The following is an 18,489-nucleotide window of genomic DNA, read 5'->3' on the forward strand; positions in this document are numbered from 1 at the left end:
TATTTAGTACCTTGTATAGTGGTGGCACACCAACATATATACAACCTTCTTCAAAGAGGGCTCTCTACACAAAGAATCAGATATTAAGGTCAATTAAGTACATATGATGCATGCCATAATCTTCTTCAGCCACCACACTTTCCACATAAGCAAGTGGGAGAAATGAATTTGGCAAACATCCACTGCTCTTGTTGTGGAGCTTGAGCATTCAACGATAGCTTCGCACTCCCAAGTTTCTAAATTTCCTACATTAGTAATGAGAACTCAGAATGGACGCACCTGATATCTAAAGAAGAATGTCAACAACAAAGTGCGAATGTGGGCACCGTCAACATCTGCATCAGTCAGTATGATAATCTTGTGATAGCGGAGTACATCCTTCTTGAAATCCTCACCCTTACCCAAGGAACAAAAAAGCATCAGATTGTGGAAGTGTGATATGTCATGCTAAATAATACATCAATTCAACTCCTAAGATCACCTTCATCCCAAGCCCCAAGCCTGTAATAAGACTTTGAATTTCTGTGTTTTTGTAAAGGGAGGCTTCATCTTTTCGTTCAGAATTCAAAATTTTTCCCCTCAGTGGAAGGATAGCCTGAAAACACAGTAAGCCCAACTATCTCAGAGCAACACTATCACCATTCTGCAAATGGACTAACCTTATGCCAGTTGGATAGATTGACCGCATCCAACAGTACAAATGACCCTTAGCATGAACGTTATTGTGAAATCTGCAAATTCACAGGGTATTTCTTTAAAACATTTATTCCAACCTGAAAGTAGCGATCCCTTCCCTGCTTTGCACTCCCTCCAGCTGAGTCTCCCTCCACAATAAAGATCTCTGGCAATGAAAACTCTGAGATTACTGATGAATTTACAATGGCCCGTCATCAAATTAACTGGTGTTATACCTGCATCCCTTGGATTAGTGCAGGTACAATCAGCCAGTTTTCCTGGAAGGGTTGAAGTTTTGAGAATGCTTTTTCTACGCACGAGCTCTCTAGCCTTTTTGGCTGCAACGGCTGCCTGTGAATGTACACAAATGCATCTTTAAGGGGAAATTTATCCACATCCCAACTTCACAGGAAACCATCATGAATAGAACATGCGTGAATGCCCTCAAAAATTATGCAGACTCCTGCAGGCAGAGCAATAAATGTAACAATTAGAAATTTCAAAGTGCATGCAGATCAAGGAGGGTGCTGGTAGGTGTCATACATATTACCATTCCTTTTTTCATGATCTACAATATTAGGACTAGTGGTTGAAAAAGTAGTGATGCTTGCCGCATCTTCCCAGATACCAAGTAGCCTTTAACCTCTAATATTGAGCTTTAAATAATATTGAAAACTGATTACGGAGCCCCATACCCATAGAAATGTGTATCAAAAACAGCTACACGACTTTGGATTTTGTGGATCTATACCTCACCTTGGAAGCCGGGCACAATAACCTCTTTTTGCTGCCTCAAAGCAACCGAGATGTTGGCTGGTAGATCCTATTCCTATTGTAATAGTGAAAAGGAGGTAATGGTTCTTTGTGGATGTGACTTGTCCTGGCTATAAATCAATCAAGGCATCTCCTAGCCAAGGTATCCACAACCAAGTGTAGGATGATCATCCAATCCTCAAGTCTGCTGTGGACTTAACATCATAAATATAGGAGATGGCTCTATATAATTCACTTCAGTCCATCCAACTGCTAGAAGAAATCATATGCCAGCTCAGAAATGATCACCGGATCTTTAGCCCAGGTAACCCATGATCAGGTACAAGATGCTTTACAATGGCAGTGAAATCACTCCAATATTTCATAGTCAGTCGAGGTTCATACTTGTAAAGCGTACAATTATCTAGAAACATTACGAAGAACATGACTTCAGTTCTTGAGAGAAGCTGATTGTGAAAACATAAAAGAAATTTAGGAAGTTACATTACTTTTAGGAAAGTATGTAGCAAGAGACCTATTATTAACAAAATTCACTAAAACTGCATGTAAATGACTGAGCTCTGCACATTGGTATAATTACCCTTAAGGCCTGCATAGCCTTCGATAAGATTGCTTCTAGCTCCCCAGGATGGCATTCAAGGTATTCTGTAAGATTCTCTTGCACTGTCTGCTCAACCACCTTTCTTACTTCTGGGTTACCCAACCTTGTCTGCATGAGCATAAACCAGTTAACACGATGACGTAACAGTAATGCAATGAAATATAAGCTCATAGATAAGAGTAAAAACTAGCCAAAAACAGTCCTTTTGTTGACTGTCAAACAGTTCCAAGTAAAAATGTTTTGGAGATTTCCACAATAACATAAAAACTGGTTTCATGGGCCACCAAGATAGTTTTCTGTGATGCTGACATGGTTTTAACTCCCAAAATAGTGGTATTTAATGGCCATCACATAAAGCAGCATTCTTGAGTGCTTGATGCTTCTGAATTCTTCTCTTGTAGCTCAGCACATTTCAATCTAAAGTTTTCAGCTCACGTCAAGCTCATCTTTCCAGGCTGTGCTGCACTTTCAGTTCCACATCAGTGGTAATAACAGAAGAGTACACACCTCCACAAATCATTTGTTATTCCTTGGCTGCTGCTGACTGTATGCATAAGGTTTCCAGCACTTACAAGATTCCTTCTTACTGAGTAAGGGGCCATTACATAAAGAGATGCATCCAAGTCTGATTCTTCAGCAGATGAAAATAGCACTCAAACGCATGCAAAAAGATTAATCAAGTCTGATTTGAGTAAAATTCCAGGAGTTCAAAAATTTGACACACACATGTAAGCTGCACCTACAGCATCACCTTTGTTTGTCCCTCAAACTCTGGATTTGGAACCTTGACAGAAACAATGCAAGTTAAACCTTCTCGAGCATGTTCACCACTGAGATTTTCATCCTTCTCCTGTATACACATTTACGTTAATTGTGGAGCATAGCCAAGTATGAACATAACAAGCAACCGTACCAATAAGACCACATTAGCTCTCCAGTAAATAAACACAGATTTATGTTGAATGTGGAGCATGGCCAAGTATAAACATCATAATCACCCATATTTCAGAAAAATAACTACGGTCTTCAGCAAATCATTAAGATGACAATATCATTGAAAACTTAAAACTCCCTAGATAATACTATTTCACTAACTGTCTCATTGATTCTAAAAATTAAATTAAATCGTGCAGTTATAATAGTGGCACTCCAGACTCATTTCCATGGCTACTGAAACGTGTCTCCCCTTTAAGCTCCTAAAACACACCAGTTGAAAACCTGAACAAAAGTGCAGACATCTTTTGAAGTTGCGCAAAAACTGCAAACAATTGAAAAGCACTATGTTTACCATTGGTAAGACCACTCAGCTACTGTTGGTCCTTGTGTGTGTGTGTGTGTGTGTGTGTGTGTGTGTTAGGCTCCACATTCCAAAACTTGTAATTTTACTTGGCATCTCATTAGACTGTAGCTCTACATTCGTGCACAATAATGGATGTTCGCAAGCTAAAATGATATAGATGCATTATGATGCATGATGTGGAAGGTCGTCTTTGCACACGCTATTTGGTATGACAACTGTCTAGTCACCTTTAACAAGAATGGCATGTTGCTGGATGACAAGAAATTGATGAGCATGCTGCAACAAGTCATGAAATACATGAAATTGAGTTGACCTTTTGTAGGTCAACATGGCATTAGTGTATTTGAACTTTGGGACCATACATAAGCACGGGGAGAATGTATTTTCTTTTACAAGTTTGAAACATCAGACATTCCCAATTCAAAGACAGGGTTGCCATGTCCAATGGATGGCATAGTTTATCCTGACCCCATCCCATCCAATTGTCCAATGCTAGCCATGCTCGTCCAATGGGTTCCCTATCTGACTTTTGCACAGGTCAAAAGTGACTGTTGGCTGTCAAAAATAACCACTTCAGCCATTGTTTTTCTCCCCCTTTCCACTTGGTCTTTCCAACTTCCAATCCACAAGCCATCATCATCTCTTTTTTTTGCAATAGGTAATTGTATTAATTACGAAAACCCTCCTCTCTCTCTCTCTCTCTCTCTCTCTCTCTCTCTCTCTCTCTACACACACACACAACTGAACGCTCAATCTTTCACCACCTAGTGTGGCAGAAGAAGAGGGCATTTCTATCTAGATTGGAGCACGAGTTTTATCAGCTATTCTTGGGACAGGATAGCAAGGAGGCATGGAAAGCACTCTAGGTGCTCTGACCCAATACACCAGTCACCTCCCGAAACTCGTGGCATGCATATGCTGCCTCATCATACCAGGTACATGGACAGCCCACGTTGCCCCGACGACCAGAAGACAAGGCCACATCATCTACCTTCTTCAGCACAACAATGGTTCACAATGTCATTGATAGACTCCACAACAGCCTGGAGAAGGAACATGATGGACTAGTAGTAGAGCACCTATCACATGCCAAAGACATCCTAGCACCATTTCTAGCCCATCTATTCAACACAGCCCTATGTGGAGGCTTCCTTGCTAGTTGGTCAACTAATACTGTAGTACCCCCATGGTTCCTACGAACTATAGGACAATCATGGTTGGCCACGTGCAAGTAAGATTTATGGATTGATACTAGAGTATGAGCTGAGAAAATGGGCAGAGAAGCACCAACATTGGGCATGTGGACAAGCAAGGTTTAGGAGGGGCTAATCCACTCTTGATCATATCCTCACACTTCAAGCCATCATTGAGGAGAGCACGGCATAGGGGTGTGGATATACTGCTGCTTTGTGGATTTCCATAAGGCCTTTGACATAGTACCGTGTGCTAGGCTCATGTAAAGAGTACATGGGCTAGAGGTCTCGATGGGGATGAGATGGGGGATATTAGCACTGTGCGTATCTGTTACAAGGCGTTTACGAGCACCAGGAGGGCTACCAAAGGAGATCACCAACGCCATTGGGGTGAAACACGGATACTCACACTCACCTACTCTATTCGGCCTCGATATTGATGACATATCAAACTACACTAATGGACATGGGGAAAGAACTAACCTTGGGGGCATTGATACCCGCACTACTATATGCCAATGATATAGTTCTCATCTCTAGCACACTAGAGGGATTGCAATGCCACCTAGATGCACTACAAGCCTTCTATCAAGACACAGATCTCACAGTAAACCTATGGAAAGCCAAGGTTACGGTGTTAAACACTTCCTCTCAATGGATTCGACGATCAGCACCGATTTTCACATACGGAGAGGAGATAGTGGGTGGTTCAAAGATATATTTACTTGGGAATTATGTTGCACGAGAGTGCTATGGAGTCTGAGACAAGAATGAGTAGATATAGAAATGAGAGCTAACAATGAGGGAATCGGATGTGAGTGTATAAGTGTGTTGCACAGTACACAAAAATTAAAATGTATTTATATGTTAAGGTATTAGAAAAGGGTGTGTTTACACCTGTAAGTTTATACACACGGGATTAACGGGAGTTTACACCCAAAGGGGATTTACACCCAATGACCTCCCACTTAAAGGCCTCAAGTGGTACCTTTAAACTATTCACTCCCACTAGTCGAACGCAATGTTCATGCTGAGCCTTTGCAAGACTTTTACTGAGAACTTGGGTCTTGACCCTAGTCAGTGTGACAAGGCCATCATCCAAGACCTCTCAATTGAAGTGATACCGAACATCTATGTCTTTGGTACGTGCATGAAACATGGCATTCTTAGCCAGACATACTGCATTCTAGCTATCACAACCAAGCACTCGAGTATGTGAAGAAATACCAAAATCCTTGACCAAACAGCCAAGCCAAATAGCTTCCTTAGAAGCTTCTGAGGCTGAAATATATTCAGCTTCTCTAGTACTCAGTGCTACAATTTTCTGCAACCTTGAACACCAAGAAATAGCCCCACTGGCCGAAGTAAAGACATACCCACTAGTAGATTTTCTAGTGTCAAGATCTCCTGCCATGTCTAAATCAAAAAATCCTTGCAACTCTAGTGTACCTTTCCATAGCATATACACTTGTCTTGTGTACCTTTTAAGTATCTAAAGATATATTTCACTACTTCCCAATGTAGTTTATCAGGGTTAGACACGAATCTACTAACAACTCCCACTACATGAGCAATGTTTCGACGAGTTGCAACCATGGCATAGATCAAAGAACCACAAGCTAATGCATAAGGTATGCCCCTCATAGCAATAGCAACTGCATCATCTTTTGGGCAATCAACTTTACTATGCTTTGTATGTGGCGGTAAAGGCACACCAAGAGGCTTAGCATCAACCATATTAAATCTATCAAGTACTTTGCTGATGTACTTGTCTTGCAAGAGAAACAACAAGTGCTGCCCTCTATCTCTTTTAATGTGCATGCTCAAAACATGTTCAGCTCCTCCCAAATCTTTCATTAAAAAGATTGAACTCAGCTGCCTTTTAAGAGTATGTAATATACTCATATGCTTTCCTGCAATTAGCATGTCATCCACATATAAAACCGGTACAATAAGGCTTTCATCATCAACCCTTTTAGTGAATAAGTAGTGATCTGCATGACTGCGTTTGAATCCATGGCTGAGCATAAAAGTATCAAACTTTTTATACCACTGTCTGGGGGCTTGCTTTAGCCCATACAAGTTGTGTTTCAACTTACAAACTAAATGCTCTTTCCCTACAATAACAAAACCTTCAAGCCGTTTCATGTATAGCTCTTCAAAGCAGTCTTCACATTCGTCTAACCCAACTCTAAATCCAAGGATGCAGTGAGAGCCAACAAAACACAGAGCATAGTCATCTTCTCACCACCAATGAGAAAACCTCCTCAAAGTCTATACTTTCCTTCTATGTATAGCCCTTAGCAACCAAACGTGCCTTGCATTCAAGCTTCCCGTCAATACATTTCACCTTATAAACCCATTTATTAGGAACAGCTTTCCTATCCTTGGGCAAAGGTACAAGCTCCCATGTCTTATTCCCATACACAGACTTCATGTCTTCCTGCATAGCAAGCTCCCACTCTCTCTTGTTTTCACATGACTATGCCTCTCTAAACGTCAGAGGCTCACCTTCACCAGTCAATAAAATGCAATCCAAAGATGGCTGCAACCTCTGTGGCTATCATTTGACACGTGTAGACCTTCTTACCCAATGATCTGTATTGATAGGTAATGGACCTACGTCCTCAGGTATGTGCAAACCATCACTTGGTGGTTGATTTTCAGCATTTTCTTGCTGTTATAACCTGTTTTCAGCATAGTTTTCTCCTATCCTATTCCATCATGTGCATCAATTTGCTATCCATTATCTTTTGGCTGTAGCACAATAGGTCGCTGCTCATTTTCAACATCAAAAGGAACAGAATGTTCAGCTAATGGTTGCTGAATGGCTGGTTGTTCATGCTGAAATTTAACCTTCTTTTTGTCAAGGTCACCATGTGTACCATTTTTCAGTAGCATTGCCTTATTAAATACTATGTCTCAGCTACGTACTATCTTCCTTTCCTGAGGAAACCTAACTCTATATCCCATCTCTCCTTCATCTCCATATCCCATGAAGATGGCCTTGATGGATTTCATGTCTAGTTAAGTCCTCTGATTTACATGAATATGCACAAAGGCATCACAACCAAAGTCACGCAAATGGTCATATGAAGCAAGTTTACTAGATCAAACCTCTTCAAGAATGCCATTTTCCAATGTAGGATTGGGAGAGCGATTGCACAAATGAACTGCAGTTTTAAGTGCCTCCCCAGAACTGCTGCGGGAGATTAGTTGTAGATAACATGCATCTAACTCTCTCACAAAGTGTCCAATTATATATTTCAGTCATGCTATTTGATGCAAGATTGTAAGGAGTTGCCAACTCCCTCTTAATGCCATGCATCTCACACAATTTTTTGAATTCATTTGAAACATACTCACCCCCATTATCCGTTCTTATAGCTTTTAACTTAAGCTCTTTCTATGTGGTTACAAAAGCATGAAACCTTTTGAAAAGCGTCCAACACTTCCTTTTTGCTCTTTAAAACATATACCAGTGACTTTCTATTGAAATCATCAATAAAAGTGACAAAGTACCGTACACCCCCATGTGAATTAATAAGCATACTACACACATCAGAATATACTAAGTCAAGAGCATTGGACTTCTTACCGACACCACAGTAATAAGGAAACTTTACATGTTCAAAGTATATGTTGCAGCGGACAACCCTACATCTTACATTTCAATATGGAGAGGGAGAAAACAATTGGGGTTCCATTGCCTCCATATCTAAAACTCAATGCAGAGGGCAGCCCTACATCTGATGATGAGAACGCTGAAATGGCCAAGATACCATATGCTTCAGTTGTTGGCAGTTTAATGTATGCTATGGTTGCTACACATCCTGACATTGCCTTTGCAGTGGGAGTGGTTAGCAGATACATGGCAAACCCTGTTAAAAAACATTGGGAAGCAGTGAAAGGTATTATGAGATACCTTAAAGGCACAAAGAAGTTGTGCATCTGCTTTGGAAAGTAAAAGGCATCTATCGTTGGCTTTACGGATGCAGACTATGATTGTCATGCGGATTGCATAAAGTCCACTTCTAAGTATGTGTTTACCTTCATAAGAGAAGCAGTCTCTTGGATCTCCAAGCTACAAAAGTGTGTTGCATTGTTTACTACGGAGGCAGAGTATGTGGCTGCCACTAAGGCATGCAAGGAGGCTTTATGGCTTTCACATCTGGTGGCAAAGCTTGGCATTACACAGTTACCTGTTCTCCATTGTGACAGCCAAAGTGCTATCAAGCTAGCATGAAATCTCGTCTTTCATGCAAAGACGAAGCACATACAGGTGAAGTACCACTTCATTAGAGATGTACTTGACAGCAAGAGCATTGAGCTTGTCTAAGTGCATACAGATGATAATCCTACAAACCTTCTCACGAAGGGTCTTCCAACAGAGCGGTTTGCTCATTCCCGACAGATGATGGGAGTTGGATAGATATATGTATTTCAGCTTTCTACATACCTAGATGTAGCTGATTCTTTTCTCCTCTTAAGGCACATTGCCTTTAGGTGGAAGGTTGTTGGGAATAAAGACCCTCGTGCCTTTTAAATGTGCTCGGGTGTGAACACACCCTTAGAACTTGTACTTTCATATATATATCTATCTAAAAACCTAAAGTGGTACACTCGTCATTGTACCCAAAAAATCGTACTCACTCGCTACTCTCTCACTCTCTCTGCTGCTAACAGCCATTACGTGTCTCGATCCCCTCGCTCTCTAAGCTCAACAACTGTAGATACTCTCTCGGCCCCAAAAATGATGTCCCTTTCAGCATTTTTTTAACTTTATTGACAAATGGATTGGATGCAAGTTGAGATTCCCCAATCTCCTTGGCTGGTCCAAAACCCCTTACTGTGATGCAATAGGACAAAAATGGGCCAATTGCCCCTTGAATTTTACCCAAGACTTGCTTTAATTGGACCCCAAAAGAACAAGTGCTACCCCAAATCCACAATCAAACGGGTGATATCTAAATTCCCTAATAATTCTACAAATTTCAAGTGATGTCACCATTGTTGTCACCTCCATCCTCCACTCTGCCTGATGCCTCAACCATTGGTTCCACCCTCCAATCTGGCCCATCAAGGGCTGGCAACATCATCAGCTGGCTGGCCACAGCAAGAGAAGGCCCATCAGAGGCTGGTAACAAATTTCACGTGCTGCCACCACCCTCCAATCTGCCTACTGCCTCATCCATTACCTCAAACCTCCAATCTGCCTGTTGTCTATTTAACCAGCAAGAAAAGCAATTGCCTATAACCTGGGAGCATGAGAATTGTTCTCGCAAACTTGTTGATGATGTCACCAGCACCTAAAGGGGCCTTCTCTTGCTGTCGCCTGCCTGTCGATGGCTCCAAATGGCTGTTACCTAATGTAATCTATTGTTTCTGCTCATAGCATGGACCAGCAACCTTCTCTCTCCCCTCCTCTAGCTGAAAATTTATCTAAATGGCTTGAGACTAGGCCCAAAAAACGTTTTCTCAATTTGCATGGGTATTTTTGTGCATTAATTATTTAATTGATACCTAGTCCCGAGTGTCGCCACTGATACTTAGTGGTCAAAAAACTATCCTAGGGTCCAAATAGATATCAATTGACCACCAAAACCCAACTTGTATAACTTATCACACTTTTGTCTCATAGTTGTCAAGTATGAAATGTATGATATAGCAAGGTACGATTAAATACAGTACTAAATGGTACCTTATTATTTTAATAGGGACGGTATGATATTAGTACGAAAAATAATAATTTCTTTTTTAAAAAAACCCTAAATCATTAAATGATAGAACACATGTTTAAAGTGCAAATAGCCACTTCATTACAAAATAACATGAATGAATGAGGATAACCTTGCGATCACATGCGTTGCACACAACATGCAACACAACTAGAGTCTAAAGACTAGTACATACATAAATAATGGAGCATAGTGACATGTGGATACAATGATAGTAGATACAGAAATAAAGAAGATGATAGACCTATGAATCTATAGACTACAATGAGGGATTATTATCATCATCATCAAAACCATTTGAGTACTCATCAAGAGAGTCTGAAGATGACTCCTCGGTATCGAATGATAAGACACTCATCCTCACTGATGAGGTTACCATTGAAACGAACCTTCCTTCTTGGAGAAGGTAAAACCTCACCAAGCACTTCATTATAGCTGTTAACAAATAAATATAAACTAAAATGCATACATTACCTTATTAATCTTGGACAATAGACACCCAGTTGGCCCCAAAATTGGTGCCCTTTTTGATATTTTTGAGTACACATTGCCGATCGATTGAGTACAAGTTAAGATTTCACAATCTCCTTTGTTGATCAAAAAGCCTCTTATTGTACAAAGAATGAGCAAGCAATTTGGACCCATTGCCCCTTAATTTTCATCCAAGACTTGCCCAAATGGAACCACCAATTGGCCAAATGTTGCCACAATTCACAATGAATGGCCTAGCATTTGAAATCCTTGTCAATTCCACGAATTTCAGATGCTCATTTTAATGTATGATACATTCACTTGTTGGCATGGGTTGGAAGGTGGATACTAACCAATAATTTCTATAAAAATTTAGGCTTTACAATGGAGATACCTCTACTCTCCACCAAATTTGACTGAGATCTACTCAAAATGATTGAGAGATGTTGAGATCTCTTGAAAATGGGTTGAAGAAGGTAAAAGAAAGCCAAGACGAGAGAGAAATCTGATTTTCTTCACAAGAAAACCCTGAAATCTGCCTGCTGCTTGCCCAGATCTGCATTTAATGCAATCACCTACTATCACGCACCTCCAAAATATTGTCACTTGATTGACAATGCTGTTGCCAACCCTTGAAGGCTGTCTCCTTGCTGCCCTCTACCTACTAAGGTTCCCCAGATGACTGTCTTCTCCAACAAATTGTTATTCTTTCATCAAAAAATGGACCAACAACTTCCGCTCTCTCTCTCTCTCTCTCTCTCTCTCTCTCTCTCTCTCTCTCTCTCTCTCTCTCTTCCAAGCTACAAACTCACTAAATGGCTAAGAATCAGCGTCTAAAAAGGTTTTCTCGATTTACATACAGACTTTTGCCAAGTGGCAACCTTCTAGACGCATTTCTGAGCATTATCTAGCCATTTAAATCATTTTCAAAATTAAATAATCCTAAAAATTAATTCCAATCCTTCTTACCCTTCCCAAAATTAAATGTGCCCATCCATAATTAAATTGGCTAAGCCATTTGCAACATGAAGTGGTTCCCAATCTCTATTGACCCTTCGACCGGGATTGATTAATTAATTAATGCTAGTCCCTAATGTCATCACTGATGCTTATTAGCCAAACAACTGTTTGAGGGTAAAAATTGATACCAACTCACCACCAAAACCCTATTGGCATCACTAATCACAACTTCTGCCTTACATCCACTTCGAGTAAAAATTGATCAAAATTGATCAAAATTTGATCTCAAAACTGAGGCAAAAGCTTGTGCGCAACTTATCACGAACTAATCCCAAATTGATGCAAAAGTATAGTCTCCGAGCTACGATAACAACCATACTCATCTGCATATATCTCACAATGACTAATACAATGAATAGTGACCTCATGGCAAACATACTATTAACACAATACCTTGGATGCATGCTAAATACACTTGAGATCTATTGCATGCGAGAGTTGCCCACAATTGAAGAAATGGAAGTGCTACCGCCCCCGTAAGCATCAAGCAATACTCTAGACCCCACCTCTACTGAACCTAACTGAGCCCGAATTGAAGTCAACTCTACCTAAAAGGTATCTAGGTAAAGCTACAACAATTGAGGATGGTCACCCAAGCCATCCTCTTCCATCCATTTTGCATCCATTGGTGAATAATTCTAAAACTTTGCCAAATATCTTCTAGAAACTTTAGCTCTAACATTTCTTTGCTTATGTGCCAATATCTCCTCAAGTACCAAACTCTCATCTAGCTCCTCAGCCTCACACTGAATTTCAACAGACATATCCTCTGATACATCACCATAAAAAGACCTCAACAAACTAACATGAAAGGCATTGTGTATTTGCCAATGTGGAGGCAATTTTATTCAATATGCCACATCGCTAATCTTTTCCAACACTTGGAGGGCCCATAGTATCTCATATTTAGCTTTGGAAACAATCGCTCTCTTCCTTTCATATTTTCAACCTTGCATTTTCAAAACGCAGCAATACATAATTGCTCTCTAGAAACTACTAAGCACGTCTATGGCGATTTGCTACCTTCTTTTGCTTTTCCTGTGATCTCTGAACTACATACTTTATCTTTGCATAAGCTGTATCCAAGTTTTCCACATAACGATCAACCTCAAAGATCTTATCCTTAGTCTACAAGATAGGTCGTACCTTCCTGCCACTCTCAACCACCTCAAATGGAGCTTTGCCAGTAGAACTATGCATTGTATTATTACATGCAAACTCAACTAATGGCAAATAGTGCTCTCACTGTGTCTTGTGGTCTAAAACATAGCACCTCAAAAGATCCAATATTGTGGAATTAGCCTCTTTGGATTGACCATATGTTTGTGAATAAAAAGATTATGAGAATTTCAGTGTGGTACCTATATTCTCAAACCCCTTCCAAAATAAATTGGTCATCCAAGAGTCTCAATCACTGACAATTTGCTCTGGCATAGCATGATACTTAAAGATGTGTTGCAAATATAATTATGCCATATGATTAGCCTTAGTTTCTTCCTCACTGGAATGAAATGGACCTATTTGCTAAACCTCCATGGACCTATTTACTAAACCTCCAAATGATAGTCCATATCCCATCATTCCTTATCAATGTCCTAGAAAGCTCAAAAATAAAATTCATTGCAATGCTCTACCAAGGCCTATCTGGAATAGACAAAGGAAGCAACAAGCCCGGTATCTTTTGCCTATCATACTTCACCTTCTAACTACGTGCATGTCCTAACAAACTGCTCTATATCATGCCTCAAAGCTATCCAAGAAGAAAAATATTCCACTACCTTAACTGCGGCATCAATACCTTTATGTCCTCCATACAAAGAAGCATGACATTCAATAATCACTCTAGGTCTCAACTGCTTTGTGACAACACAATTATCCATGCATCATCAAAAATTCATCTCTAAGCACAAAGTGCTCATGCCTCTCGCCATTGCAAAGCTAATCATAAACATTAGCAAAGTCCAAATTAGCAACATATTGCTCTTTCATGGCATCAAATAAAATAAACTGTGCTAATGCCTAGAATTGTGGCTTACGTGACCATGCATCAACCACAACATTCTTTTTACCATCAATATCTACAATCTGAAAATGAAATATACAAAGAAAATTTGCCCCATCTTATATACTTCTTTGACAACTTTGTATGCGTCAAAAAATATCTAAAAGTTTGATGGTCTATTTGCACTAAAACATCAGTCCCCAACAAATAGTGGTGCCACATAGATAATGGATGAATTACAGCCAAGAGCTCTTTTTCATAGACCTGCGACTTTTTCTCTGTACCGTGGACAATTCGACCCTCATAAGCCACAACTCAACCATACTGCATAAGAATAGTACCAATGCTATTACCACATGCATCACAATGAACCACAAATGACTTTCTTACATCGGGCGACACAAACACATGATTTGAAGTTGCATTTTTCTTTAGCTTTTCAAATACTGAAATTTTCACTATTGTTCATCTAAAGGACACAATTTTCTTTTACAAAGTATGCAACAAAGATGCAATTTCAATAAACTCGCATATATACTTCCTAAAATAAGAGCACAAACCCAAGAAGCTGTGGATCTCATGAACATTCTCAAACATAGCCATGAGCATATTGCCTCAACCTTTGTAGGGCCCATGATATAATGTGTGGATCTCATATAAAAATAATTCACTTTTTTTGTCATTAACAACCAGGCTATGCTTATGCAGCTCATTGAACACAATGTTCAAATTTTATTTTTTGTCATACTCTATGTGACCTGAACATGCAATCCATTATCCAATTAAAAGTGACAGTAGCATTCATAAGTCCAAAAGACATGACAATAACCTCATACAACCCAAAAGATATCCTAAAAGCTTTCTTAAACACATCCTCTAGTCTAAGTATAATGCGTATCTAATGGTACCCACTTTTCAAATCTATACGCTTGAATATGGCTGCCTCCTATAATCTATCCATAACATCACCGATCCGAGGGATTGGAAACTGATTCTTTATTGTGATTTTGTTCAAAGTACGATAGTCAATGCACATATGTCATGAACAATCATTTTTCTTCACCAAAAGCACTAGAGAATAAAAAAAAGATGACCTGGGCTAAAATAATCATTTTTCTTATATCTCATTTACCTGACTCATTCTCTCTTGTTGGACTGCAATGACTCTATAGGGCGGCTTATTAGATGGGCTACTACCACAAATAAGATCTATGCCATGATCTTCAAGTCTTTCAAGAAGTCACTGCTCTAGAAGTGATTAAAAGAAGCAATCAAAATATATTTTTCAAAATGGCATGTAATCCTTCTGTAACTTAGATGTATTGCCAATATTCTTACTATCATCCTTATCCTTAGTAAAAGCCAAGTATGCTGAAAAGTAATTTTTCCTTATTTCAGAAATAGCAATTGCAAATACAAGAGGGACAATTTCTCTTTTCCACTTTACATCAATTGGCCTTCATCCACCTTGATTGAGATGGAAAATACCCCAAATTCAATGATTTGCTGGTCCCTCCACTTAAATAAGCTAAAAACAGCTTCAGCCCTGTTGAATCCAAGTCTTGGAGCTTCCAATTTCTTGCATGCTTTCTAAGGCTACTACTAACCCTAATTTTTGCTACAAATTAGGGTTTACAACAGAGAAATCTGAAATTTCTCAGCCTCTTGTAATCTTAATGCTGTAATCTTAATGTAGAAAGGCCAAGAGATGAGAGAGAAAATTGAGGAGAGAGAAAATTAAGACTTTCTTCGCGAAGAGCTGAAGAAAATCTGTCATTAGCTGTTGTTACCCTGTCTCAATAACTTGTAGATGCAAAGAACTGAAAAAAATCAGTCATTTACTGTTGATGCCCTGTCTCAACAGCTTGTAGATGCTGTCACCTGCTATTGATTGGTCTTCTCCTACCCCTGGCTGCCTGAGAAGGTCCTCCACTAGCTACAAATCAAACCAGCAACATCTCCTTTCTCTCTCTTGCAAGCTGAATACACTAAAAGTATCTCTCTCCAACCTCTAAAGACGTTTTTCAATCTTGCATAGACATTTTTGACAAGTGGCATCCTTCCCAAATGGTTTTTCCAGCAATTAACACTTATGACCATTAAACGTCATTTCCCTAATATCACCAATTGACACTTACGGCCAAATGAATGACCTAGGCCAACAACTGGCACCAAATACCACCAAGTACTTATGCGACATAACTTATAGCAACTTTTACCTTTGACATCCCGTAATTTCCTCGAGTCCCAGGCTCGTAAATTTACTCTAACATCAATTACACCTCACATGTACAACATTTACTTAACCATGTCAATAAAAATTAATCCACATGGTAAGTGATGTTTCAAAAATATATGTACTCATGACACCTACACGGGCTGCCATGTCTATAGAGATGAAGTTGACTCATGTATCATTTTCAAAAAATATCAATGCATGCTGATCACTAATTTAGCCCCACGCTCTATACAACTCAATAGCATCATCTTTGAGCTAATCCCTAATAACATCAAGCACTAATCCCACTAATATTTTAGACTTCTTTCCCTTAGGATCTCCTTGATTTTTTGATTTTCCAACTTGCTGCCTATTGGGATAGTCCCTTGCATCGTCACAAATGAAGCATTTATTAGCAGCCATCAATTTCCTATACTATGCCAATTTTCTCGAGCCCTTTCTTTCTTGTTTTGGTCTCTTTTCAAGCTGATTTTCAGATATGTCCCTTTTCTCAACCCTAGACAACTTGTTATTCGGCCTCTCTCCACTCTCGAGGAAGCCTAAATCCTTCCCACATACCGAAGCATCTACTGTAGTAACAATCTCTATGAGTTGATACATGCTAGAGACAATGGATTTAACGCAAAAATCGATGATTCTTTTAGACAGCCCACAAACATATTTTTCCACTTGCTCATGAAAGGTTACAGGGTGATAAGAAATGACCAACAGTAGTGCATCCCAAAACTTCTTATTATATTGCTCCAAATTCTTGCATTCCTTAGCATCTAGCTTGTTACAAGCTATCATGATGTCCACCTTAAAGGCACTTGTCAACCAATTCAATGCAAACATTTGATTGAATTGCAACTGTGTTAACAGTGCCCTACCTTGCATCTAAAGCATAGACCACCATTGCAATGCATTGCCCTTCAACAAAGTCATTGCCTTTCAAATCTTTAAAGATTCGATGAAGTTTCCCACTACATAGCCTGCATCAAATTACTAAATGAAAATCAAAGCTTTGAACCTATCTTGTGCACCACTAAAGGACTCAAACTTCACTGCTCTTCCACCCTCATCATAGTCTTTTGCTGCCCCTTTCGATATCAAGTTGTTATACACTAGCTGCTGCAAAAAGGGTGCATATGCTGAATTTACATCAAAACCAACAACAAATGGAGCATTTGCATGACCAGCACTCATTCCTTAAGCCCCATAAACATTTAGGGCTGCACATGCAATACCAAAACATGCTACTTTGTGCCCAAACATCAAAACAATGCTGCCATACATAGGGTTTTGCACATTTTCAGCTATACCCAAATACATTGGGCCTTGCACACCATGCATTGGCTCCTACATACCATAGGGTTTTGTGCCATACATTCCCATATGGGGTCCCTATCCAACCATAGCATGAAAAATTGTGCTACCACTAAAGTATCTTGACAATCCCATCATAGCATACATGCCCAGCTATCCAAAATCCATTGGATTGGCAGTTCCATGATAGCCTTGCATTTATATTCCTTGCTCCATAGGTACCAACTATTTTGCTTCATTAGCATCTTTCAGAGCTTCAAGCAGAGGCTTTGGCATTACCATCGGTGCAGCTTCTTGTCCCGAAATGTAGAAGATGGCTTCTTCTTGCCATTGCTGTCCTTATCTGCAGTATTCAAAAATCGGGTGAATTGAGCATCCTTTGCCAATTCAACAAAGAGATTTGTTGATATCCTTATCCGATTCTTGAACAAGTCATCAACTTCGTCTTCACTTGCTGGTCATCCACCTCATTATGCCTTTACGGCCCCACATCTTGCCCAAGAGCAACATTTTCAACTTGTTGTCCATGGTCTAAGGCCTATCCAAAATCACACATTGAATTTCCTTCTTTCTCATGTGAGTGTCCATATTGAGAGACATCATGACTGCTTGATTCCATCTCACTATATGAAAACATATTGCCGTAATTTCTCAACTGACCACAAAAAATCAGTATTAGCACAAAGCTTTGACTTCCAATTGGGTGCCTCAGGCCCACCAAATCAAGGGATTAAGTAGTATCCCACCGATGAAACCATGAAACCAGTCTTCCTTCTCGAATAGGGTGGTAAAACTTGATAAACTACTTAATTACAACAATTAGTAAGAAAAACATAAACTAAAAATGAATAATTTCCTTGAAAGTTCAAGGACAGTAGATCCTTTGTTGGCCCCAGAATTGGCGCCCCCTTTTGATATTTCTTTAACTTTATTGACTAATGGATTGGGTACAAGCTAAGATTTCACAATCTCCTTAGCTGATCCAAAAGCCCCTTGCTGGAGATACAATCAATACACTTTTACCGACAGCTTGCTTTGATTGGACCTCAAAACACCAAATGCTATTTCAAATTTACAATGGATTGGCTGGCATTTGAATCCATTGATAATTCTATAAATTTCAGGTGTTGAATTCAATGTATAAGCCTTCTACTCATGGCATAGGTCCCGA

The 18,489-nt window shown here is 39.6% G+C and overlaps 1 protein-coding gene across 1 annotated transcript in view; it reads right to left on the reverse strand.

Annotated features, from left to right (window-relative positions):
• The window catches only part of LOC148008845 (DNA gyrase subunit B, chloroplastic/mitochondrial-like), a 97,899-nt gene that overhangs the window by 1,350 nt on the left and 78,060 nt on the right, over positions 1-18,489 (reverse strand). Inside the window, exons 12-18 of the mRNA XM_087673991.1 lie at positions 2,802-2,900; positions 2,030-2,158; positions 912-1,026; positions 774-841; positions 482-595; positions 280-396; positions 11-64 (exon numbers count right to left, since the gene is read on the reverse strand). Of these exons, the coding sequence (XP_087530117.1) occupies positions 11-64; positions 280-396; positions 482-595; positions 774-841; positions 912-1,026; positions 2,030-2,158; positions 2,802-2,900 (696 nt within the window). The remainder of the gene's footprint in view (positions 1-10; positions 65-279; positions 397-481; positions 596-773; positions 842-911; positions 1,027-2,029; positions 2,159-2,801; positions 2,901-18,489) is intronic.

This window comes from Lygodium microphyllum, unplaced genomic scaffold (genome assembly GCF_053477565.2).
Source record: "Lygodium microphyllum isolate KBCC unplaced genomic scaffold, Lygodium_microphyllum_v1.1.10 scaffold_63, whole genome shotgun sequence".
Lineage (NCBI taxonomy): Eukaryota > Viridiplantae > Streptophyta > Polypodiopsida > Schizaeales > Lygodiaceae > Lygodium > Lygodium microphyllum.